The 27,316-nt window shown below is 42.3% G+C and overlaps 1 protein-coding gene across 3 annotated transcripts in view; it reads right to left on the minus strand.

Moving 5' to 3' along the window:
• The window catches only part of LOC134966190 (sulfotransferase 2B1-like), a 187,642-nt gene that overhangs the window by 46,445 nt on the left and 113,881 nt on the right, over positions 1 to 27,316 (minus strand). For 2 of the 3 annotated variants that reach the window (XM_063942751.1, XM_063942750.1), the window contains 2 exons: positions 15,656 to 15,798; positions 5,346 to 5,557 (listed from right to left, as the gene is read on the minus strand). In XM_063942751.1, coding sequence (XP_063798821.1) covers positions 5,346 to 5,557; positions 15,656 to 15,791 — 348 coding nt within the window. In that variant the 5' untranslated portion in view covers positions 15,792 to 15,798. Of the gene's footprint in view, positions 1 to 5,345; positions 5,558 to 15,655; positions 15,799 to 20,882; positions 21,081 to 27,316 lie in introns of those variants that run through there. The other variant, XM_063942749.1, reaches the window with a different exon arrangement.

Raw genomic sequence — 27,316 nt, forward strand, 5'->3', positions numbered from 1 at the left:
CTGCTGGGAAACAAACAGGTGCTGGGTGTGTACTATGATTGAAAGCAGAGTGCTGACAGAATGAACCTAATTGCAGAGAGACTTGCTGGATGACCTGAGTGACTAGGCCGGAAATTGTAATAACACACAGTGGCTAAGCTGTAACTATAGTACAAATTCAGGTGTACTGGAAATACTGTGGACTTGCCATTACTGGCACAGCTGGAGTGAATGTACTTACTGTTGATAACCACAGACACATATAGATGTAGCCATGCTCATCTTTCTGTGATGCAGCATGCTGCATGGCACGCCAAGCTGTGACTATTTGCAACCAGTAATTACTCCTTTAATTCCATAGACATGAGAGTATCAGAAATAGACATGAGAGTAATTGGAAGGCCACGTCTAAACAAGGATACGGAGCAGGAATGGACAGTGGTACAGGGCAGAATTCAACAGGGCGTGGGTGCAGGACTGGCAGGAACAGCACACTGAGGCCTGGGGCAGGATACAAGGATGCAGTAAACGTAAAAAAATGAATTTAGTTATTGAGGATCATAGTAAAAGACTAGCAGCGGCCTACGATTCCCTGCATTTAACTGACACCTCTGAAACTAGGCAAATTTATCTGAATGCTAAACATGCCTTGTGTACAGAAAGGGCCCAATTTTCCCATGATATGCAACGCAATAGATATTTTTGCGGCTGCAATAAATCTGGGAAGATACTTGCCAACCTAGTGTGCTTGCATATTGCCCCATCTTGTGATCTGCAAATGAACCCTCAGTCTGGTACCCCTATTACTGATTCGCTAGGCATTTCCAAGTTGTTTCAAGACTATTATCAAAAACTGTATGAGGCCCCCCCCCTGACTCTCCAGTTGAGGGCATGCGGTTTCTTTTACTGGCAAACTTTTCTTGCACTCTCTGAGGGCTAAAGGGAATCCTTAACCTCCCCATTAACTGAACTAGAATTGTCCCTCCTCATAAAACCACTGCCTAAAGGCAAGTCGCCTGGCTCGGATGGATTCGGGGCAGAATATTATCAAATGCTACAGGCACAGTTTTTGTCCTCCTCCTCTGTCTATTTCATTCTCTACTCTCTGGGACTGCTCCTCCCTCAAACTTTACTGAGGCTAGGATTGTCGGATGCCTGAAACCGGGTAAAGACCTCACCGAGGTACAAACCTATCGGCCTATTTCATTGTTAAATCAAGACCTGAAATCGTTTACCAAATTGTTGGCTCAACATTTGTAGGCTTTTCTTCCCCAGATTTTGCATCCGGCACAAATGGCTTTGTTAAAGGCCGCACTTAAGTACACAATTAGCGAATGCTAGTGGCAGCTATGCATCATCTTCACCAATTAGACAATCGTGAGGCCATAGTAGTCAGCTGTGATGCCGATAAGGCGTTAAAACGCGTTTCCTGATCACATATTCTGAGGCTATTACATATCCAACAGTTTGGTTCTGACTTTATTGGGGTTTTCCGTATGTTATATTCTCAGCAGGCGGGTCATTTGACAATTAATGGTTCAAACTCACTGCCTTTTACGCTGTCCAGGGGAAGCCATCAAGGTTGTCCCCTCTCTTCATTGTTAACTTGGCGCTTGACCCACTGATATGTACTTTTTTCAGTGACACTGCTTGGGAAGGGGTTTTACTGGGTGATATAGAAATAAAGGTATCGGCTTCTGCAGATAATTTGCTTTTGTATTTTAACAATCCAAAATCAGCTTTGCCCGGTTTACAATTTACGCTAAATGATTTTAGGGAAATATAGGGATTCTTGATCAATTTTGATAAGACAGAATCCTTGGCGCTGCATGCAGGGCCAGCCCTATGCATACACACAGTACGCAGCCGACTAAGGCACCGCACATAGAGGGTACTCCAGCTGCGTACCACAATTCACTGACTTCACTGTCATTGACAGTGACAGTCAGTGCTGCTGCCAGGCCCATACTCCCCCCTCACCTCCCGTGTAGTGCCACATCATGATCGGCTGTAAATACTTACCTACAAGTGCCTTGCTAAAGTATTCACCCTACTTTGCATTTTTCATGTTTTGTTGCCTCACAAGCTGGAATTAAAATGGATTGTTTGAAGGTTTGCATCATTTCAGTCACAGAACATGCCTACAACTTTGAAGATGTTTATTTTTTTATTGTGAAGCAAACAATAAATAGGACAAAATAACAGAAAACTTCAGCGAGCATATCTATTCACCCCCCTAAAGTCAGTACTTTGTAGTGCCACCTTTTGTGGCAATTACAGCTGCAAGTTGCTTTGGATAAGTCTCTATGAGCTTGCCACATCTTGCCACTAGGATTTTTGCCCATTCCTCAAGGCAAACCTGCTCCAGCTACTTCATGTTGGATGGTTTCCGCTTATGAACAGCAATCTTCAAGTCTGACCACAGATTCTCAATTGGATTGAGAGCTGGGATTTGACTAGGCCATTCCAACACAATGTTTCCCCTTAAACCACTTGAGTGTTGCTTTAGCAGTATGATTCGGGTCATTGTCCTGCTGGAAGTTGAACCTCGTTCCCAGTCTCAAATCACAGGCAGACTGAAACAGGTTTTGCTAAAGAATATCCCTGTATTTAGCACCATCCACCTTTCCCTCGACTCAAAACAGTTTACCAGTCCCTGCTGCTGAAAAATATTTCTACAGCATGATGCTGCCACCACCATGTTTCACCGTGGGGATGGTGTTCTTGGGGTGATGGGATACTGTATGTTGGATTTGCGCCAGACATAGCATTTTCCTGGTGGCTGAAAAGTAAAATGTTAGTCTCATCTGACTAGAGCTCCTTCCTCCATACATTTGGGAGGTTGTCCACATGCCTTTTGGCAAACTCAAAATGTGCCTTCTTATTTTTAACACTAAGTAATGGCTTTTTTGTGGCCACTCTTCCATAAAGCCCAGCTCTATGGAGTGTACAGCTTATTGTGGTCACATGCGCAGATACACCAATCTCTACTGTAGAACTCTACAGCTCCTTCAGGGTTACCTTTGGTCTCTGTGCTATCTCACTGATTAATGCCCTCCTTGCCCAGTCTGTGAGTTTTGGTGGCCAGCCCTCTCTTGGAAGGTTTGTTGTGGTACCATGTTCTTTCCATTTGAAGATAATGGATTTGATGGTGCTCCGGGGGCTCATCAAAGATTTAGATTTTTTTTATAACCCAACCCTGACTTCTACTTCTCAACAACTTTGTCCCTGACTTGTTTGTAGATCCTCTTGCTTAGTGGTGTTGCAGCCTCTGGGGCATTTCAGAAAAGGTGTGTTTATACTGACAGATCATGTGGCACTTAGATTGCACACAGGTAGACTTCATTTCACTAATTATGTGACTACTGAAGATAATTGGTTGTACCAGAACTTTTAAGGGGCTTCATAGCAAAGGGGGCGAATACATATGCACATGCCAATTTTAAAATTGTTATTTCTAAAAAAAAAAAAAAAAAATTATACATTTTTCTCATTTCACTTCACCAACTGCCTATTTTGTGCATATCCATCACATAAAATTTAGATAAAAAAATAAAATAAAATTACAGGTTGTAATGTAACAAAATAGGTAAAAAGCCAAGGTTGGTGAATACTTTATCAAGGCACTGTACATATGATTTATTTTTAATAAATTTGCTAAAGTTTTTTTTTTTTAAATTTCACATTGTCATTATGGGGTATTGTGTGTAGATCTTTGAGGAAAAAAATGAATATATTCCATTTTGGAATAAGGTTGTAACATAACAAAATGTGGAAAAAGTGAAGTGCTGTGAATACTTTCTGGATGCACTGTACTCCTTGTGTGGCCTGGCATATTTTTTGTAGGTGCCTACATTTGTCGCATACCCATTCACTGTTTTTATCACTGGTATATACTCGTGATTTGCAGGGTGGTAATGCGGATGTGATTTTTAAAACTTGACATGTCCATGGACTTAATTTGGTGCACCAGTTTTTGAATGATGACTGTTCCTCCATTCTCACCCTTACCAAATGTAAGTATTTATTTCCTGATATTCCCCTCCCTTTAGTTGCCTATTTCCAAGCCTGCAGTTATATTGCGCGACTTTTGACTGAACTCCGATCTACTGACAGAATGATCTCTCTAGATGTACTGATAAGAAGCCATAGGGGTGGGCCATTTTCCACTTCACTATTGTATGATCACATCAGGAAATAGTTGGATCTTTCCATTGTCACTACAGGCCTGGCTAAGTGGATGGACACAATCCCTGAGCTTTCGCTACAAACTATGGTTAGATCCTCAGGTTTTGCTGAAGAAGCAGCTGATCTCTTGCACTTTTGCAGAAATGCAATGCAAAATATTATACAGGACCTATTATACTCATAAATTACGTTATATGATGGGAATATCAGATAACTCTAATTGCTTTAAATGTTTCTTGCCAGATGCTGATATTCTCCATTGTCTGTGGTCATGTAATGTTGTCCGCTCATTTTGGACTGAAGTCCAATCCTACATAAATAATGTGTTACATGTCCCGTTCACGGTTTCACTGTCCTGGGCCCTGTAGAATCATTATCCCCCATCTGTAGCTTTTAAACCTTCTGTAGGAGTTTGCCTATTACTGGAAAAAGAAGCAGCTGTGGCCAAGAAAACTATTTTATCCAAATGAATTCAGTCAAAACTCATCCCATTGTCGCTAATGCTGCCCTGACTCGCCTATGTTTACCAAATGGATTGGGTCGAATGTTCACTAGATGTTGAATCTAGAACATCAACATTCTTTGATTTTTGGCTGCCATATGTACTATCTTTGTCCTTTGGGGAAAAGGAATATATTCGCAAGATAGTTCGCCTGACCACATGGTATAACATGGAGGCTTTGGAAAGAGGAGTTCCCCTTTCTAATGAGTCTCTGGTATAATGTCTTGTATGTTTAGTCCCTCATGATAGTTCTCTTGAAATTTATTTTGTTATTTGCCCTATTTTAACTGAAATACTGTCATACCCTTTTCAGTGATGTGATAGAATTATTTTTGTATCCTATTTTCACTTTACTTCTTGTGGACTGTTTGCAATTGGTTATTCTGCCATGAATACCTGTGCTTCTCAACTTTTCTGTCAATAAATATATTTAAGAAAAAAAAAAGGGAAATAGAGCAATCATAGGAGTAATCAGGCTGGAGTCTTGTAACGAGGCATTCCCAACCGTTGTGCTGCTGCACATAGCAGCCAGCATCCTAGTTGCTAGGAGACAGACAGAAATACAAACAGGAATGAGCCACAGCAGCAACTCATAACACCCATCTATAATATTTTCTGGTATTCATCTTAATGCATTTTAAGCTTATTCTTTATTTATTATAATGTATATATTTACCTTAGCCTTAGAACCAGATAATGCTTTCTTTAAAAGTTTTCTTTGCAAATGACTGGTAAAAAGATGTGGACGGTCTGCATTTGTTTTCACTCTTTGAACAGTGCCAGGAGATTCTAACCATGGTATCCTGCCCCAGTTGGGGACAGTTTTGTTCCATGTTGGGTCACCATTGTTATGGATAAGGCTTAAGATTTCAATCATCCATGTAGTACCTGGCAACAATTCATATTAAAAATACAAAATATAAGAAATAATGAGAACACATCTGTCAAAAATGGCAGACAGGATAATTTAGCAGAATTACTGTTTTTGTTAATATGCACAGAAAATAAACTACAGTATAATGCTACAGCAGAAAAGAAGAATCTGAAATAAAACTCCCTATAAATACAATGATGAGTAAGTGCTCAGATTGAGCAGGAAGGAACTAAAACACCTAAGAAGTGCGAAATCATCACTTCCCTTTGTTCTATCACTTCCCTTTGTTTTTTAGAGAGCATTTTAAGCCTATGGGAGAGTGTATTTTAGCATAGCAAGGCTGTGATCGCTTGTGCAGCCCTGCTATGCTAAAAAAGTTTCAAGCAAAACAAGACTAGCCCTGCACCTACTTACCCTTTGTGACGGATCCAGCGATGCAGGTCCCGGATTTGACGTCAGACATCCGCCCTCAAAACGCCTGGACATGCCTGCGTATGCTGGACCACTCCCGGAAAACGGTCAGTTGCCGCCCGACACGCCTTCCTCCTTTCAATCTTCTTGCGGTCACCACTGCGACCACTTTCTTCATTCCCGGCGTAGTTGCCCGGCGTCTGCCGTCGCCGGGCAACGACGCACGTGTGCATGCGCAGTCCCGACCCGTTAGCACCGCAGCGAAGAACCGCTGCGTGCGAATGGGTTGGAATGACCTCCTCACTTGGGACTGTTCCCAGTAAGCTGATATCATAATGAGGCCACCTGGTGCAGTGACAGGCTGTGCATGCATAGATCATTGAAACCAGTCATCCTTTGCAGATCTGAAGGTGTTAAAATCAATTGCAGCGCTTTTATTTTTCTTTCTGGCTGTGTGGTTGGAGAAGGCGAGATACTTGGTGCATTTCTCCCAATTATAAACTAACTTTATTAGCCCTATAGCAACATATTGAAGGGGCCCCTGTCCCATTGCTTACTAAGAGACACCTCTTTACAGTAGTTGTTAACTTTATGCCCTCTTTTTTTGCCCTAGTTCATTTTCTGAACCATAGTAGTGCCCTAGTTAATATTATGCCCCATAGTAGTGCCCTAGTTAATATTATGCCCCATAGTAGTGCCCTAGTTTAATTTATGTACCATCATAGTTCCCTAGTTTATAATATATCACACTGTAGGGCTGCCAGTCAGAGCCATAACTAGACTTTTTTTTCGATATACCGACGCCGGGATCCGAAGGGAGGACACAATCCCGGCGTTTGTATATACTGACGCCAAACAGGATACCGGAGTCATAATGCCAACAGCCAGCATCCTGATCATTCTGACAGCAGGACGCGCTGTCATCCTGCTGCAGGGGGGTTAGGTTTAGGCAGCAGAAGGGGGGTTAGGCTTAGGGTCCACACATGGGAAGATTAGGGTTAGGGACTGGGGAGGTTAGGCACATAGGTGGGGAGGTTAGGGTTAGGCACCTAGCAGGGAGGGTTAGGTTTAGGCAGCGGTGAAGGGAGGGATAGGGTTAGGCACCCACAAGGGAGGGTTAAGGTTAGGGTAAGAAAAATATGAGGGTTAGCAGGCTAAATGTGGGAATGTCGGGATTATGATGGACGTGATGCTGCTGTCAGTATACTGACAGCCAGTATCCCATCCATTGGTTTATCACACTGAACCCATAATATATATATACATATACATATATATATATATATATATATATATATATATCTATGCAGTAACCCCGGCACTCACGTAATCCACAACGGGATATGACTTGCTCCTGTGCCTTCCCCGTCCGGGGGTCTCCCTCCGGTATATGCAACAAAGGAACAAAAAAGGCGGCACTCGGAGTCTTTATAATCAAGGTGTATTCACAAAAAGTGTCATCGACGTTTCGGGGACCAGTTCCCCTTCTTCGGGATAAAGTGACAGTGCATAAAACAGTTTAAATAACATTCCCCATTACTCACCCCCTTTACACGTGTGTTCAAACTTCTCAGCGTTACCAGCTGGCCGCCCGTCGGAGCCTCCGCTCGGCGCCTCCGTTCGCGTCAGCATGACCCGGAAGTGACGTCGCGGGACCCCTCCGATGTGGCCATGGTAACACTGTACACAAAACAAACAGATCATCAGTGTAACCAGCGTTTGCTGCAACATCTTAATGTATAAAATGACAACTCAGTCACTAAGTGCTTCTGTGCAAATCATTAAAACCATGCTAAGCTCTAAATGATTAAACATATATTACAATAAAAGTTATGCCTATGTAATCAATACGTGATTTAGAAGATTAAACATATATTACAATAAAAGTTATACCTATGTAATCAATACGTGATTTAGAAAAAAATACATTTCTAGAGCAACGAACCACATGCTTGGCATCCTGGTTACCCAGTGCTTCCACTATCATTGTTATATTAAATACCATACATGCCTCATCTAGGGCTGAAATACATATGTGTCATTCTACTGCGACTGTCACACAATGCGCTGTCGATCAGAAAATGACACTACTCAATTAAATTCACTTAAAACATTGCTTATTACCCTATCAAGGTTCATGAAAGATAAAAGGACCATTAAGTAATTTTTAAAAATTTATGGATCTTTCTAAAAAATGTATTTGAAAAAAAATTTTTCTTTCTTTATAGAAAATTGATCAGGCCCAAGTTGTAGTTGAGACCATTTGGTTTTAGCGTATTAAGCCTATGTATCCAAATTGACTCAAGTTGTAGGAGTCTTTTGCCCCTGTTGCCCCCCCGGGCTGACTCTGGGATGTGGTCTATAATACGATGTTTTAGGGGGGCCATACTGTGACGATGTTCCACGAAGTGCTTAGCAACAGGCTGGTCCCCTCCTCCTGAGGCTAGAGCGTTTCTAATAGCCTGCCTGTGCTGTGCCATTCTAACCTTGAATTGGCACTCCGTTTTGCCTATATAGTAGCGCCCACACGGGCACATGATGGCATAGATCACAAATTTTGAACTGCAGGTTAATGGCCATTTGATTTTATAACTCTTCCCTGAACAAGGGTGGGAAATGGAATCACCTGGTGACATGTACGTGCAGGTCGTGCACCCGGTGCATTTAAAACACCCATTTTTTCTAGTCATGAAGTGGGTAGGTTTTGTCTTAAGTTTGGACATGTCTGTTTTAACCAATAAGTCTTTAATGCTCCTGCCCTTTGTGTAGCTAGGCATCACTCGTGCACCCCGAAAAATTTCCAAATCTGGGTCACTTGATACTATAGGCCAAAGGGCCCGAAGTTTATGCTGCACTTGCCTGCTATTGATTTTATATTCACATACCCAGGGGATAGTTTTAGACATGTCTTTGGTATTAGCTGGTATAAATAAATCGTTTCTCTTTGCCGCAGTTGCTTTAATGCGGGCCGCAGAGAGTAATTTCTGTGGGTACCCTCTCTCTAGGAACCTGTGTTCCATTTCATCAAGTTGTACATCCCTCATTTGTTCCTGACTATTGGTCCTACACACTCGGAGGAACTGCGAATAGGGCAGGCCTTTAATGGTCGTAGGTGGATGGAAACTGTCGTGGCGCAGTATTGTATTGCGGTCTGTAGGTTTCCTATACAGACATGTATCAAGCCTACCATCTTGAAGTTTGATCAAAATATCCAAAAAACAAATTTCTTGGGGACTGCTGACCAAAGTTAGTTTGGCGGGGCAATCGGATTGATTATGTAACTCGACCGCATTAATTAAATCCAAAACCTCCCCTCTCCACAGTATGAGTACATCATCAATATAGCGAAAGTATAAAAATAGACGTTCTGCTATTGTTGGATTAGCCAGAAAGAGGTCACTTTCCACCTCCCACATGTAGGCGTTTGCGAACGAGGGTGCCACGGAAGATCCCATGGCACACCCCGTTCGTTGGCGAAAAAATTTGCCATCAAAAATGAAAAAATTATGTGACAAAGTGAATTGCAACAACTGCATAAAGAAATCAATGTCAGGGCCTGCGTAAGAGATGTTGCCAGTGATCAGTCTCCTAACTGCCTGTAAACCCGCCTGGTGCGGAATGCAGGTATACAAGCTGGTCACGTCTATGGTAACCAGGGAAACATCCCCTGGAACCTGTTCTATGTTGGCTAGTGTTTTCAACAAAGAACTGGAATCTTTCAAATGTGTACTGGTGCCCTGTACACAGGGTTGCAAATAAACATCGAGATAAATAGCCACTGGCTCACACAGAGACCCCCGGGCAGAAATGACAGGTCTGCCCGGTGGTCTCTGTGCGTCCTTGTGGATTTTCGGTATAGTATAGAACAGCGGAGACACAGGATATTCAGTTAATAATTTCGCATGCACCTCAGAAGAAATAATGCCTTCAGCCCGTGCTTGATCTAATAGTACTTTAAGTTCTTCTTTATACTCCTGCGATGGATCTTTGTTTAAGGTGCTATAGGTATTGTGGTCGCTCAGCAGTCTCAAGCATTCATCCATGTAGTCTTTGATGTCTTGTATGACGATGGATCCACCTTTATCTGCCCCTCGTATTATCAGATCTTTTCTACTGCTTAATGCCTTGAGTGCTAATCTTTCATCTTGCTGAAGATTATGATGTATAGGCACCCTCTCTTTATCACTGGAAGACTCCAGCATCCTATGAAATGTTTTGATGGAGGCATTATGCGACACTGGGTCGAATCTCGACTTGGGGCCCAGTTTCTGAAGCCTCTGTGGTACTAGGATCTTTGCAGGGGCTGCCGGCTGTTTACTAAAATGCTCTTTTAATTTTAAAGTGCGGTGCAGTTTATAGGTGTTGACCTTCCACCTAAAGTCGTCTCCAAAGTGGGTGGGTACGAACGTGAGACCTTTGTTCAGTACCCTCTCCTCAGCCTGTGTCAACGGTGTCGACGAGAGGTTAAAAATTAGTGTTTCTTGCCCTTCGGGGGTTTTGTCTTGTTTTTGCCTTTTATTTTGGCCACCTCTTCTGGTATTTCGACGAGCTTTATCCTGAAGAAGGGGAACTGGTCCCCGAAACGTCGATGACACTTTTTGTGAATACACCTTGATTATAAAGACTCCGAGTGCCGCCTTTTTGTTCCTTTGTTGCATATACCGGAGGGAGACCCCCGGATGGGGAAGGCACAGGAGCAAGTCATATCCCGCTGTGGATTACGTGAGTGCCGGGGTTACTGCATAGAAATATACAGGAGCCTATTGCATTGCCTTTTGCATTAAGACTCCTTTCCCAAGGCACCGCACTCAGTCCTGTTGGACCAAGTATTTCTTCATTTCTCCAGGACTCATTTGCACACACTTTTCACCAGCACTGCACAGTGAGCTGGTTAGCACTGGATGCACTGAATTGAGCACAAGCACTTTTTGGCAACATGGCAGCTAGAGCACCTGATCCCTCTGCTTCCAAATCTGAAAAACTTAATGTCTCAAGGGTATCACAATGTAAAAGAAATGAGGAAACATCATAGGGATCAGGTGCTCTAGCTGCCATGTTGCCAAAAAGTGCTTGTGCTCAATTCAGTGCATCCAGTGCTAACCAGCTCACTGTGCAGTGCTGGTGAAAAGTGTGTGCAAATGAGTCCTGGAGAAATGAAGAAATACTTGGTCCAACAGGACTGAGTGCGGTGCCTTGGGAAAGGAGTCTTAATGCAAAAGGCAATGCAATAGGCTCCTGTATATTTCTATGCAGTAACCCCGGCACTCACGTAATCCACAGCGGGATATGACTTGCTCCTGTGCCTTCCCCATCCGGGGGTCTCCCTCCGGTATATGCAACAAAGGAACAAAAAGGCGGCACTCGGAGTCTTTATAATCAAGGTGTATTCACAAAAAGTGTCATCGACGTTTCGGGGACCAGTTCCCCTTCTTCAGGATAAAGCTCGTCGAAATACCAGAAGAGGTGGCCAAAATAAAAGGCAAAAACAAGACAAAACCCCCGAAGGGCAAGAAACACTAATTTTTAACCTCTCGTCGACACCGTTGACACAGGCTGAGGAGAGGGTACTGAACAAAGGTCTCACGTTCGTACCCACCCACTTTGGAGACGACTTTAGGTGGAAGGTCAACACCTATAAACTGCACCGCACTTTAAAATTAAAAGAGCATTTTAGTAAACAGCCGGCAGCCCCTGCAAAGATCCTAGTACCACAGAGGCTTCAGAAACTGGGCCCCAAGTCGAGATTCGACCCAGTGTCGCATAATGCCTCCATCAAAACATTTCATAGGATGCTGGAGTCTTCCAGTGATAAAGAGAGGGTGCCTATACATCATAATCTTCAGCAAGATGAAAGATTAGCACTCAAGGCATTAAGCAGTAGAAAAGATCTGATAATACGAGGGGCAGATAAAGGTGGATCCATCGTCATACAAGACATCAAAGACTACATGGATGAATGCTTGAGACTGCTGAGCGACCACAATACCTATAGCACCTTAAACAAAGATCCATCGCAGGAGTATAAAGAAGAACTTAAAGTACTATTAGATCAAGCACGGGCTGAAGGCATTATTTCTTCTGAGGTGCATGCGAAATTATTAACTGAATATCCTGTGTCTCCGCTGTTCTATACTATACCGAAAATCCACAAGGACGCACAGAGACCACCGGGCAGACCTGTCATTTCTGCCCGGGGGTCTCTGTGTGAGCCAGTGGCTATTTATCTCGATGTTTATTTGCAACCCTGTGTACAGGGCACCAGTACACATTTGAAAGATTCCAGTTCTTTGTTGAAAACACTAGCCAACATAGAACAGGTTCCAGGGGATGTTTCCCTGGTTACCATAGATGTGACCAGCTTGTATACCTGCATTCCGCACCAGGCGGGTTTACAGGCAGTTAGGAGACTGATCACTGGCAACATCTCTTACGCAGGCCCTGACATTGATTTCTTTATGCAGTTGTTGCAATTCACTTTGTCACATAATTTTTTCATTTTTGATGGCAAATTTTTTCGCCAACGAACGGGGTGTGCCATGGGATCTTCCGTGGCACCCTCGTTTGCAAACGCCTACATGTGGGAGGTGGAAAGTGACCTCTTTCTGGCTAATCCAACAATAGCAGAACGTCTATTTTTATACTTTCGCTATATTGATGATGTACTCATACTGTGGAGAGGGGAGGTTTTGGATTTAATTAATGCGGTCGAGTTACATAATCAATCCGATTGCCCAGCCAAACTAACTTTGGTCAGCAGTCCCCAAGAAATTTGTTTTTTGGATATTTTGATCAAACTTCAAGATTGTAGGCTTGATACATGTCTGTATAGGAAACCTACAGACCGCAATACAATACTGCGCCACGACAGTTTCCATCCACCTACGACCATTAAAGGCCTGCCCTATTCGCAGTTCCTCCGAGTGTGTAGGACCAATAGTCAGGAACAAATGAGGGATGTACAACTTGATGAAATGGAACACAGGTTCCTAGAGAGAGGGTACCCACAGAAATTACTCTCTGCGGCCCGCATTAAAGCAACTGCGGCAAAGAGAAACGATTTATTTATACCAGCTAATACCAAAGACATGTCTAAAACTATCCCCTGGGTATGTGAATATAAAATCAATAGCAGGCAAGTGCAGCATAAACTTCGGGCCCTTTGGCCTATAGTATCAAGTGACCCAGATTTGGAAATTTTTCGGGGTGCACGAGTGATGCCTAGCTACACAAAGGGCAGGAGCATTAAAGACTTATTGGTTAAAACAGACATGTCCAAACTTAAGACAAAACCTACCCACTTCATGACTAGAAAAAATGGGTGTTTTAAATGCACCGGGTGCACGACCTGCACGTACATGTCACCAGGTGATTCCATTTCCCACCCTTGTTCAGGGAAGAGTTATAAAATCAAATGGCCATTAACCTGCAGTTCAAAATTTGTGATCTATGCCATCATGTGCCCGTGTGGGCGCTACTATATAGGCAAAACGGAGTGCCAATTCAAGGTTAGAATGGCACAGCACAGGCAGGCTATTAGAAACGCTCTAGCCTCAGGAGGAGGGGACCAGCCTGTTGCTAAGCACTTCGTGGAACATCGTCACAGTATGGCCCCCCTAAAACATCGTATTATAGACCACATCCCAGAGTCAGCCCGGGGGGGCAACAGGGGCAAAAGACTCCTACAACTTGAGTCAATTTGGATACATAGGCTTAATACGCTAAAACCAAATGGTCTCAACGACAACTTGGGCCTGATTAATTTTCTATAAAGAAAGAAAAAAAAATTTTCAAATAAATTTTTTAGAAAGATCCATAAATTTTTAGAAATTACTTAATGGCCCTTTTATCTTTCATGAACCTTGATAGGGTAATAAGCAATGTTTTAAGTGAATTTAATTGAGTAGTGTCATTTTCTGATCGACAGCGCATTGTGTGACAGTCGCAGTAGAATGACACATATGTATTTCAGCCCTAGATGAGGCATGTATGGTATTTAATATAACAATGATAGTGGAAGCACTGGGTAACCAGGATGCCAAGCATGTGGTTCGTTGCTCTAGAAATGTATTTTTTTCTAAATCACGTATTGATTACATAGGTATAACTTTTATTGTAATATATGTTTAATCTTCTAAATCACGCATTGATTACATAGGCATAACTTTTATTGTAATATATGTTTAATCATTTAGAGCTTAGCATGGTTTTAATGATTTGCACAGAAGCACTTAGTGACTGAGTTGTCATTTTATACATTAAGATGTTGCAGCAAACGCTGGTTACACTGATGATCTGTTTGTTTTGTGTACAGTGTTACCATGGCCACATCGGAGGGGTCCCGCGACGTCACTTCCGGGTCATGCTGACGCGAACGGAGGCGCCGAGCGGAGGCTCCGACGGGCGGCCAGCTGGTAACGCTGAGAAGTTTGAACACACGTGTAAAGGGGGTGAGTAATGGGGAATGTTATTTAAACTGTTTTATGCACTGTCACTTTATCCTGAAGAAGGGGAACTGGTCCCCGAAACGTCGATGACACTTTTTGTGAATACACCTTGATTATAAAGACCCCGAGTGCCGCCTTTTTGTTCCTTTGTTATATATATATATATATATATATATGGGTATTCACAAAGGGCACTCAAACATATTACATCAAAAAAAATCTTGTATTTATTTCCACCCAGGTCGGGCACTCCAAAAGATATTTATATAGGTGGCTCCATTTCAAACATGTTATTTTTTTTTAAAATGATGTAAAAATAACCAGGCAACCAAAGTGCCTACATATCCAGCTTGAAATATGATCCTAGCAAAAAGAGCATGTTACTTATCCGTCTGTCGACTTTGGTCACTGAATGACAGTTAAAGACCAAACCATCCAGTCATCACCACCCATATGTCCAGGAGCCGTTGAATACACAGGGACATGGAGGAGAACCCGATTGAGATATCAGATAAGATATCAGATAAGTCTAAAAAATATGTATGCAATTGTCAGAGGGCTTTATACAGACAGGATTCCAGCTGTCGAAATACAGACACCAGAATCCCTATACTGATCAGAACAGCCGTTGGAGGGGGGGGGGGGGGGGCGTGTTAGGTTTAGGCTGCTGGGGGATAGTTAGGGTTAAGCTGCAGGGAGGGGAGGTTAGGATTAGGCTGCGGAAGGGGGGGTTAGGATTAGGCACCCCTGGGGAGGGTTGGGGATAGGCTGCAGGGAGGGGAGGTTAGGTTTAGGGTGCGGGATGGGGGGGATAGGATTAGGCACCCCTGGGGAGGGTTTGGGTTTGGCTGCAGGGGGAGGGGGGATGGGTTTATGCTGCAGTGAGGAAGGGATAGGGGGTTAGTGGCTGATGGGTAACATGCTTACTCGACCCTTGTTGGGAATCTAAATGGTGGAATTCTGACTGCCGGCATTCCGACCGTCTGCATTTTAGCCCCAACCCATATGTCCATATTACCAAATCGATATGGTGCACTAAGAACGCCCACATTTCCTTTTATCTCTAGAATATATCAAATCTGTATACAAACACATACATACACAAATTGCTGAAATATTCATATACATCAATAACGGATTATACAGTAAACGCCAATAAGTGAATTTTATTTTTCGTGTGACTGGTATACTATTTTTTGCAAAAAATACATACATTTGTTTAAAAAGTCTGTGTGGAGAAACAAATCTCTTTTTTACCTGATTTTGGATACGTGATATTAAAGAGGTCATTATCCTGGGCTTGAAATTCATTTTCCAAAAATGTGAGACCTTCTACACTGGTTGACAAATGAGGAAAGCGTATTCCCTTATAATCAATGCACTTCTCAGACATTTTCCACCTTAGAGGAAGCAACACATGAGACATTAGGGGCTATTTATTGCAATACTAGAAAATGGAAATCTATGCATAACAGCTCGCAATTTTAGTCTCTTTCTGTTACTAATGTTTTTGTAAATAACCCCTTATTGTATTGTCCCTCCATATCTAACATGTGTCCGGGCATTATCTAAGTGTCAAATGTCAAATCTCTGGTCAGGTCTTGCTATTTAGAAGCTGTGTGTGAGTAAGAATCAACCCAGTTAATAAACTTAGTCATGATTGTATTGAAGTTCAAATTGAATTAATCTATACTCCATATAATAATAATAATAATCATCATTTAAAAAATTATCTATATATATATATATATATATATATGTGTGTGTGTGTGTGTGTGTGTGTGTGTGTGTGTGTGTGTGTGTGTGTGTGTGTGTGTGTGTGTGTGTGTGTATAAAGTGCAAATAGCGCTAACCTAATATTCAATAGAACTCAGGTGTTATTAATAACCATTAAGACCTCGTGGCTAAATTAAACATAAAAACACTCCAAATATATACAGTGGCAGCAGCCAGATTTCAAATTAGTCCAATTTCTACTAAGACAAGTATTAAAATATTAAATATATTTTTGATGGTAAATACTGTATGATGTATTATATGGAAAGTATTTTTAATGCCTGTCAGCTTTTACAATAATATTTATTTTAAGTGCGTAATTTGAAACATTTTATTTAGGTTGTTAGATAAATGGTTTGAAGTTGCATTATTACCATGATTAGGAAGTCTGTTAAATATTTTATGCTGCTTTAAAATGTATTCACACATAGATATGTCATTATGTATTTGCATTTCTACTGTACGTCAGCAATTATGGTTATACAGCAAGTCTAAATTTGGTTTATGATGTTGTTAACGATATTAACTATGTAGAGACATAGTATGATTCTTACGCTTTAATGACATGACAATGACTATAAGTGCTATACCCAACAACAAAATGGGATATGTACCAGAGACTGATTTTTTAGCATCATTATTAATTGCTTCCTTTGATAAAAACTTTTTGAAATGGCCATCACTGGCATATAATAAGTAATTTATACACAAAAATAGCCACCTGTCTTGTTTATGGAAACTTACTATGCTGTAATACCGTGAACACTATACACTTTGTAAATATGAAATAGACCATTTTCAGAATACAGGTGGTTGACAATGGCAGCCACCAACGTCACAGGAAATGACATGAAGCAATCAGCACGACCAAAAGTTACTGGCAGAGGTGTAACTACGTGCCATGGTGCCCGGAGTATGAATATATTTCTGCACTACCCCCCTTCCCCCCATGTTACACTTGAAAAGAAGAATATATAAAAAAAAAAGCTATATGAGACAACATTTCAATGCAGCTGCATTTTTGTCAGGACATCCAAATAAAATACTGCGGGCACCCTCCATGATGTAATGCCATGAATCTTGGTATCAACTCTCCTATAAAATTTGCAAAAAAGTTGCACATAGGTTACTATGGGTTAACGCCATCTTCAGAGTCGCATTCCAGAGCCTGATAAATCTGACAGAAACCTTTGGGAGCTGATTCAGAAATGGAGTGATATCAGAGAGATATCTTCTGTGGACCCTCCTTTATAAATTCTTTGGATACTTAGACTTTGTGATGATCACTCAAAATATGACAATTTCACTTTAATAAATACAAGTGGAAACCCTTGGATATCGACGGTTAGTTTTACCATTGCTCCAGTCTCATTGTTCTCTTCGACTGGCACATCTATATATTAAGACCTTTATTTTGATACCACTATCAGTAGAGCAACTATTAACGTTGTTTGTGCACGCTTCTCCCACAGACTTTACATGGGAACTTTGCCACTCTGCAACATTTTAACCATTGCCACAATCTCATTCTTCTCTTCGACTGCCACATCTACAAGGTGAGACCTTTATTTTGCTACCTCAACCATAGATTTACGTTCATCCATTCTCTAAAAATAGGTCTCACAGTAAAAAACCTTATAGAATAAATACTGTACATACCCTCGTCTCTAACACTCTTTCCCCTCTCTCACTGACACTGCATCTCTCTCCCCCCTCTCTCCTCATCTCACTGACACTGTTTCTCTTCCTGACACTATCTCTTCCTGACTCTCTTTCCATCTCTGACACTCTCTCTCCCTGAGACTGTCTCTCTCTCTCCCTGACACTGTTTCTTTCTCTCTCCCTGACACCGTCTCACTCTACCCCTCTCTCTATCTCCTTTTATCTCTCCCTCTTTCTTTCCCTGACACTGTCACTCTCTCTTGCTCCCCTCTATTTCTCCCTGACACTTTCTCTTTCACGAAAAAAAAAGGAGAAAAAGAAAGACTCTGTGTTGGGGCATGCTTGATATGATAGAAAATATTAAAACTTAACTTTTAATTATGTTACATATAAAAGATTGCTACACAGAAAAAACCTCACAAATATTAAATATTAAAATATCACCTCCACATCCAGGAGCAATAAATTTTAATATTTCCTGAATGGTTATATTTGAGATTCAGTTAATGTAAATATATTTATAAGGATGCAACTGAGGTGAAGATATTAAACTGGAATAGCCATTGGTATCCAGAAAGGTAAGAGACAGAAGCACAAATAAAGTAAGAAGGACTATAATATAGTCCAATATGGATTGCTTTCTGTTTAGGGGTCTCCTGGAATAGGTAAGTCTGCTATGTAGTTGACTCTATAGGTGGATTATAAAAGTGATAGAATGATGTTAAAGGTCAAAGGTTGCTCAAACACTTCTGCTATTTGTATCTTGGAGTTGTGCTTACTGCACTTGATATTCCCTAGTGGTCTCCCACCTAGGTACTGATTGGGCTTATCACTGCGTTGCTTTCAAGATCCGAAGAGATCGGCGTGACCAGTGAAATGTGGCAGTAATGTACCCAATTAGCACAAATGAGAGAGTGTGGTCAATGATGTTTACCCAGAAATAGAGTACATCTGCTGCCCAATCAGTAGCACAGGTTCTCTGTTACTTCAGTATTGCAGAGAATTATTTTCTGCCATTTGGATGAGAGAGTACTGAAATTAGAATAGTACAGATGGAGCCACCTTTATCTTGGCCTTTAATAGGATTAAGTGAGCCAGGGCAGTTGGACTTAATACACTGCTGTAATGACTTAATCCCATGATGTATTGTTCTCACTGTAATGTATTGCAGTTGAGAACAATAGATGAAGGGTTTATGCTAATAAACCATGGTGTGCCTAGGTGCAGCAGAGAAGCCAAGATGACCGTGGCTCCATCTGTGCTTGAAGAATATGGTAGGTGCTCCGCCTTCTGCTGTCTACTGTCATATAACAAATTATAGTGGACAATGGATGAGAGAGGTATGCTGCCTTAGCCTATTAAGTAAGGAAAATCAGAATAAAAACAGACATTTGTATGAGGAGAACAGTCTGTTCCAAAGCGCAATCAAATCATTCTTACTATTTAAAAGACATGAAGATCTTGAATACGTGTAATAATGCTGGAACAGATAGTTTTCAAAGATGCTAGACAACTTGTGTAAGAAAACAATATCCTGCAGATATTTTGTTAAATATGAAGCATATTGCTAGCAAAGTAAGTCTCTAAACATTCTTTAACCAGAAATTCTAAGTAGAAAAAAGAGAAATCTCTTTCTGTTTCAAAATTCAAAATTACTGATGGAATGAAAATCAGAGTCACAATACAGCAGCAGAGAAATATAAATAATCTGAAAGCCCAAATGGGCATATACAATACCAGGAGGTAAAGGTGTGTGGACTGAACTGTGCACAGTTCAGCTTCACATGACACAAACGTCCGTTTCACCAGAGGGTGGCTTGTTCACTGAAACCACAGAAATCAGTGTACCAGGCACCAAGATTGCAGTTGACGGTCCTGCCTATGATTCCTATACCCCTTACCTCTATTTCTAATGATAACCCAATTAAAAGGGGTATACAGGATTTGAATAATTTGTCATGGTGTATGTGTAAATGCTGCAACAGGTATATGGCATCTTATAAAAATGTACGTGGTAATGTAATTTAAATATAAGCAATTACCATAACTTGTCAGTTACCAGACAATTGGGATGAACTTGGGGTGAGAAGCTGCCATGAGGGCTCTGGGCAGTGTGCATCTGCTTTCGACCATGTGTGTTCAACATGTGACAATATCTGCCTGACGTACGTTTCACTAGGATTCGTTCACAGGTAGCATAAACAGTGCTTCCCTGTCTTAACTTTAAAGCAGTCACAGCCAATCACTAGTCTTCTGTATGCAGTATTAAATATTTAAGTTAGTGAGTTTCAGAGGCATGTGTTATATAATGTTTGCTATGGTCTGGGTATCATATTCCTAATATATATATATATATATATATATATCCACATATGACCCGCACTCTCATAATACTCAAGTTCAGCTTTGAGGGTGCTCCCAATGAACCACACACGGATGGTCCACCAAATATATACAATTCCACCTCAAGGTAGAAAGGTGCACTCGCTGGTAATGTTCATCAAAAACACAATTCTCTTAAGGTCTCATTCTGTTTAATTCAGGTAGCCTCAAATCATCTCGACATTTCGATTCACACATTAGACTCTTCATCAGAAGAGGCTGTCACAGTTTCAACATCATTGTGTATTCACATATAGACCTCACATTGTTTAAACATCTATAAAAGGAAAAAATACCTAAGGAACATGGGACCCAGCCTGCCAGGCCACCACCAAGTGCTCCGCATCTATTATACAAAGAAAACCCTTCACCTCTAAAGTGGAGAAAATGTAAATCATATCAACCAATAGGTGTATCCCCTGAGCAGTAAGAGAAAAATAATCACTTTATACTCATGTCCAAGCATATATATATATATATATATATATATATATAGAGAGAGAGAGAGAGAAAGAACCGAGGCGGCACTCAGAGACTTGTAACAGCAATCATATATTTGTGCAAATAGTGCAAATCATATCAACGTTTCGGGGACCTGGTCCCCTTCTTCAGGATAACATAAGTGCCAAAAATGGGTGTTTAAATAGACAAGACAAACACTTACCCCCTGATCCCATCCAATCTGCAGCTGCAGCGTGTCCGTCTGGCCGCCCTTTCATGACTTCCGCCCGGCTGCTCGCGTCTCGGCGGAACCGGAAGTGATGTCACGAGTGCGAGCCGCGTTACCATGGCTAAGACTCAAGGCTTTACTCGCTGCCCGAGTGTCATGCCCTGGCCGCGTCACTCAAGCTGCCTCCAATATGTCCGCCGATCCCGCGAGATCTAGAGCCCTGGCAAGGGAGACGTTTGCGTAACCATGGAAACGCTGTCAACTGTGCAACAATACAGACAAAAGAAAAACAGAAAAACAAAGAAAAAACAATAAAATAGGTGACATGTTAAGTTGACTTTTGACGGTCAATATTGCATTAAAACATCAATCTAAAAATACTGGTGCAAACTCTATTATACAAACACTTAAGGACATCTAAAAGTGCAAAAAGAAAAATGTACACACACAGGTCCAATTATTAAAAAAAGGAAAAAGAGCCTGCTGAATGTGACAAAAAATCTAAAATGGGCACCTCCTATATAGCAGCTGGATTTTATTAATGCCTTGTGTTTTGAGAATAAACTGTTAATGACATCGGCACAGAGCCCCCCAAAATGAGTTACATTAAGCGTGGAATCGACAAGCTAGGACTTAACCACATTCACAAAAAGTTGATTAATCCCAGATTGTCATTAAGCCCCCCAGGTTTCAAAGTGTTAAGCCTATGGATCCACATGGACTCCAACTGTAATAGCTTGCGTCCCCGATCACCCCCCCCATATTGATTCGGGGACGTGATCGATAATGCGGTGTTTGAACGTGGCCATCGAATGTCTGAATGTCACGAAATGCTTGGCCACGGGCTGTTCCCCACTGCCCGATGCCAAAGCATTCCGGATGGCTAGTCTGTGCTGTGCCATTCTGATTTTGAATTGGCATTCTGTTTTACCGACATAATATCGCCCACATGGGCAGATGATGGCATAAATGACGAACTTCGTACTACATGTGAGGGGCCATTTGATTTTATACAACTTCCCTGAAAAGGGATGAGCTATGGTAGTCCCTGTTGACATGTGGGAACAGGTAGTGCAACCAGTGCACTTGAAGCAACCATTGCGTCTAGTGAGAAAATGTGTGGGATTCACTCTCAATTTAGCCATATCAGTTTTCACTAATATGTCCCTGATACTTCTTCCTTTTTTTTATAGCTGGGCATGATGCGTTTATCATGTAGCATCTTTAACTCCGGATCTGATGTTACAATGGGCCACAGCTGGTTTAGTTGGCGTTGCCTTTCCCTGCTTGTCACATCATACTCACACACCCAAGGGATGATTTTAGACATGTCTTTGGTGTGTTTAGGTTTCTCTAAGGCATCTCTCTGAGTAGCCTCTGCTTTCAAGCGGGCCGATCGTATTAATGACCGGGGATAGCCTCTTGTCAGGAATCTATCTTCCATTTCCTTCAACTGACCTGTCTTGATGGAATCACTATTGTTGGCCCTACACACCCTCAGAAACTGGGAGTGGAAGGTGGATCTGGGGTGGAAGCTGTCGTATCGCAAGATCGTATTGCGATCGGTTGGCTTTCTGTAAAGACATGTCAGGATTTTACCCTCCTGAATTTTAATTAAAATGTCCAGAAAGAAAATTTCGACTGGGCTACTGGTCATAGTAAGTTTAGCCGGGTTGTCAGATTGATTATGTGAATCAATCAGCGCACCTAACTCCTGTATCTCACCTCGCCAAAAAATCAACACATCATCTATGTATCTGTAATAAACAAACAATCTGTCGGCAATGGTTCTATTGGCTAGAAATAATTCACGTTCTGTTTCCCACATGAAGGCATTTGCGAACGAGGGTGCCACGGAAGATCCCATGGCACACCCCGTTCGCTGCCTGTAGAATTTACCGTCGAAGATAAAGAAATTGTGTGTCAACGTGAAACATAACAACTCAAGAAAAAACTCAATATCTGGCCCAGTGTACCGTGCATTCCCCACTATGAGACGTCTCACAGCCTGCAGCCCCTGTTGGTGAGGAATGCAGGTGTACAGGCTGGTGACGTCCACAGAGGCCAACGACACATCAATGGGAATTTCGTCAAAAGTGCAAAGTGTCTGTAACAAAGTGCTGGAGTCCTTTAAATATGTGCAAATACCTTGAATACAAGGTTGTAAGTAAGTGTCCAAAAAGATGGCCACCGGCTCACACAGAGACCCGCGAGCAGATATGATGGGTCTGCCCGGGGGTCTCTGTGCGTCCCTGTGGACCTTAGGAATGGTGTAGAATATGGGGACCACCGGTTTGTCAGGTAACAGTTTATGGAGGATGTCTGTTGAAATCAAATCTTGCAATTTAGCCTTTTCTAGCAATGATGTTAATTCTGCTTTGTATTCTGCGGAGGGATCTTTATCCAAAAAACAATACGTCTCGCTGTCAGCAAGTAATCTCAAGCACTCTGTTGTATAGTCTGTGGTGTTCTGCACCACTATGGATCCGCCTTTATCGGCTCCACGGATTATGATGTCCTTTCTGTTGCTTAACGCTTTTAGAGCTGATCGCTCATCATGCTGCAAATTGTGAAATTGACGTTTCTTAGAATGGACATCTGGACTCTCCAGCATTCTGTTAAAGGTTTGAAGGGAAGCGTTGGTGGAGACTGGATCGAACCGTGACTTTGGGCCCAATTTCTGAACTCTTGGGGGCAGTGGTTCCTTGGATGGCAGTGCAGGTTGTTTACCAAAGTGCTCTTTAATTTTTAAAGTGCGGTGCAGTTTAAACGTGCTAATTTTGTTTTTGAACTCATCACCATAATTGGTGGGGACAAACGTCAGACCTTTGTTGAGCACACGTATTTCAGATGGTGATAATGGTGTGCTAGACATATTAAAAATTAGCGCTTCTTCGGTTTCGGAGGCTTTGCTTTGTTTTTGCCTTTGGTTTTGTCTCCCTCGTCTGGTGAACTGATGTTTCTTCCTTGACCCGCGATGATAGCGCGGGTCCTGACCCCTAAAGGGGTATTGCGCTTGGAATTTGTTGCAGCCGCGCCATGGGTGTCGTCAGAGTCGCTGGCAGAAGTTGTGCTGGTACCTTGCCACCTCCTTTCGCGGCGACCTTGGAAAGGTCTGGGTCTGCCCTGGGTGTTGGAAACATTGCCCAACCACGGGTACACCCTGTGTTGAGCGTAATCCGTTTGCACTTTGTGAAGTTTTTCCTTTTTAAACTTTAGTAGGTTCACTCTATACAGCTCTACCTGGTCTTTTAATTTAGACAACCATCCACTGGCATCCTCGGATGCTAACAGTTCAGCATGGTCTGTTTTAAACTGTGCAATGAGGGCTTTGGTTTTTTCAAACTCCTTAGTGGATTCCTCCACCACTAGTAAAATTAAGTCCATTGAGCACTTATTTAAAACCGAGACCCATTTCTTGCAAAATTCCATGCTGTAGCGCCCAATAGTTGGGACATTGTGCACCCTGAAGCCACGGGGTAGCTGTTTTGCTCTGTAGTAGTCTGATAATGTCCTGCTGTGGTATAAATAATCCACCTCCCTTTTCATGAGGCGCAACAAGTCCCGCTGTGCCTCCTCTACAGATGTAATTGCATTCTCAGTAAATGCTGGATCCTTGTGGAGAATGCTTTCGGCTTCTAAATCCGGGAAACTCAGCGTCTCATGTGTGTCACAGTGTAATAAAAATGAAGTAAAGTCAGTCTGTTCCAAGACCGGAGCTGCCATGTCGAAGTCAGTGCCAAACGAAGTACTTGAATAGTGCAAAAGACGCTGTGCAAATAATCGCTGTACACACCTAAGATGTAGTGCAAATGTGCAAAAAAGTGAATGGTGACCTGGAGAAGAAGCGTTCCTTTAGAAACAAAGATGTGGGTGCCTTGAGCTGGAAACCTTAATGCATTGCACATGCAGCAGGAACCGAATGTAGAATAAACAGCTGCTCCGGCACTCCATGTAGTCCAATGCTGGACTGATGTTGCTCTGGTGCCCTCCCCAACCGGGAACCGGTGGCATGCAGAGAAAGAACCGAGGCGGCACTCAGAGACTTGTAACAGCAATCATATATTTGTGCAAATAGTGCAAATCATATCAACGTTTCGGGGACCTGGTCCCCTTCTTCAGGATAACAAAAGTGCCAAAAATGGGTGTTTAAATAGACAAGACAAACACTTACCCCCTGATCCCATCCAATCTGCAGCTGCAGCGTGTCCGTCTGGCCGCCCTTTCATGACTTCCGCCCGGCTGCTCGCGTCTCGGCGGAACCGCAAGTGATGTCACGAGTGCGAGCCGCGTTACCATGGCTACCACACAAGGCTTTACTCGCTGCCCGAGTGTCATGCCCTGGCCGCGTCACTCAAGCTGCCTCCAATATGTCCGCCGATCCCGCGAGATCTAGAGCCCTGGCAAGGGAGACGTTTGCGTAACCATGGAAACGCTGTCAACTGTGCAACAATACAGACAAAAGAAAAACAGAAAAACAAAGAAAAAACATTAAAATAGGTAACATGTTAAGATGACTTTTGACGGTCAATATTGCATTAAAACATTAATCTAAAAATACTGGTGCAAACTCTATTATACAAACACTTAAGGACATCTAAAAGTGCAAAAAGAAAAATGTACACACACAGGTCCAATTATTAAAAAAAGGAAAAAGAGCCTGCTGAATGTGACAAAAAATCTAAAATGGGCACCTCCTATATAGCAGCTGGATTTAATATTAATGCCTTGTGTTTTGAGAATAAACTGTTAATGACATCGGCACAGAGCCCCACAAAATGAGTTACATTAAGCGTGGAATCGACAAGCTAGGACTAGCTTGTCGATTCCACGCTTACTGTAACTCATTTTGGGGGGCTCTGTGCCGATGTCATTAACAGTTTATTCTCAAAACACAAGGCATTAATATTAAATCCAGCTGCTATATAGGAGGTGCCCATTTTAGATTTTTTTGTCACATTCAGCAGGCTCTTTTTCCTTTTTTTAATAATTGGACCTGTGTGTGTACATTTTTCTTTTTGCACTTTTAGATGTCCTTAAGTGTTTGTATAATAGAGTTTGCACCAGTATTTTTAGATTGATGTTTTAATGCAATATTGACCGTCAAAAGTCATCTTAACATGTCACCTATTTTATTGTTTTTTCTTTGTTTTTCTGTTTTTCTTTTGTCTGTATTGTTGCACAGTTGACAGCGTTTCCATGGTTACGCAAACGTCTCCCTTGCCAGGGCTCTAGATCTCGCGGGATCGGCGGACATATTGGAGGCAGCTTGAGTGACGCGGCCAGGGCATGACACTCGGGCAGCGAGTAAAGCCTCGAGTGGTAGCCATGGTAACGCGGCTCGCACTCGTGACATCACTTCCGGTTCCGCCGAGACGCGAGCAGCCGGGCGGATGTCATGAAAGGGCGGCCAGACGGACACGCTGCAGCTGCAGATTGGATGGGATCAGGGGGTAAGTGTTTGTCTTGTCTATTTAAACACCCATTTTTGGCACTTATGTTATCCTGAAGAAGGGGACCAGGTCCCCGAAACGTTGATATGATTTGCACTATTTGCACAAATATATGATTGCTGTTACAAGTCTCTGAGTGCCGCCTCGGTTCTTTCTCTGCATGCCACCGGTTCCCGGTTGGGGAGGGCACCAGAGCAACATCAGTCCAGCATTGGACTACATGGAGTGCCGGAGCAGCTGTTTATTCTACATTCGGTTCCTGCTGCATGTGCAATGCATTAAGGTTTCCAGCTCAAGGCACCCACATCTTTGTTTCTAAAGGAACGCTTCTTCTCCAGGTCACCATTCACTTTTTTGCACATTTGCACTACATCTTAGGTGTGTACAGCGATCATTTGCACAGCGTCTTTTGCACTATTCAAGTACTGAGTTTGGCACTGACTTCGACATGGCAGCTCCGGTCTTGGAACAGACTGACTTTACTTCATTTTTATTACACTGTGACACACATGAGACGCTGAGTTTCTCGAATTTAGAAGCCGAAAGCATTCTCCACAAGGATCCAGTATTTACTGAGAATGCAATTACATCTGTAGAGGAGGCACAGCGGGACTTGTTGCGCCTCATGAAAAGGGAGGTGGATTATTTATACCACAGCAGGACATTATCAGACTACTACAGAGCAAAACAGCTACCCCGTGGCTTCAGGGTGCACAATGTCCCAACTATTGGGCGCTACAGCATGGAATTTTGCAAGAAATGGGTCTCGGTTTTAAATAAGTGCTCAATGGACTTAATTTTACTAGTGGTGGAGGAATCCACTAAGGAGTTTGAAAAAACCAAAGCCCTCATTGCACAGTTTAAAACAGACCATGCTGAACTGTTAGCATCCGAGGATGCCAGTGGATGGTTGTCTAAATTAAAAGACCAGGTAGAGCTGTATAGAGTGAACCTACTAAAGTTTAAAAAGGAAAA

Source organism: Pseudophryne corroboree, chromosome 10 (assembly GCF_028390025.1).
Source record: "Pseudophryne corroboree isolate aPseCor3 chromosome 10, aPseCor3.hap2, whole genome shotgun sequence".
Classification (NCBI taxonomy): Eukaryota; Metazoa; Chordata; class Amphibia; order Anura; family Myobatrachidae; genus Pseudophryne; species Pseudophryne corroboree.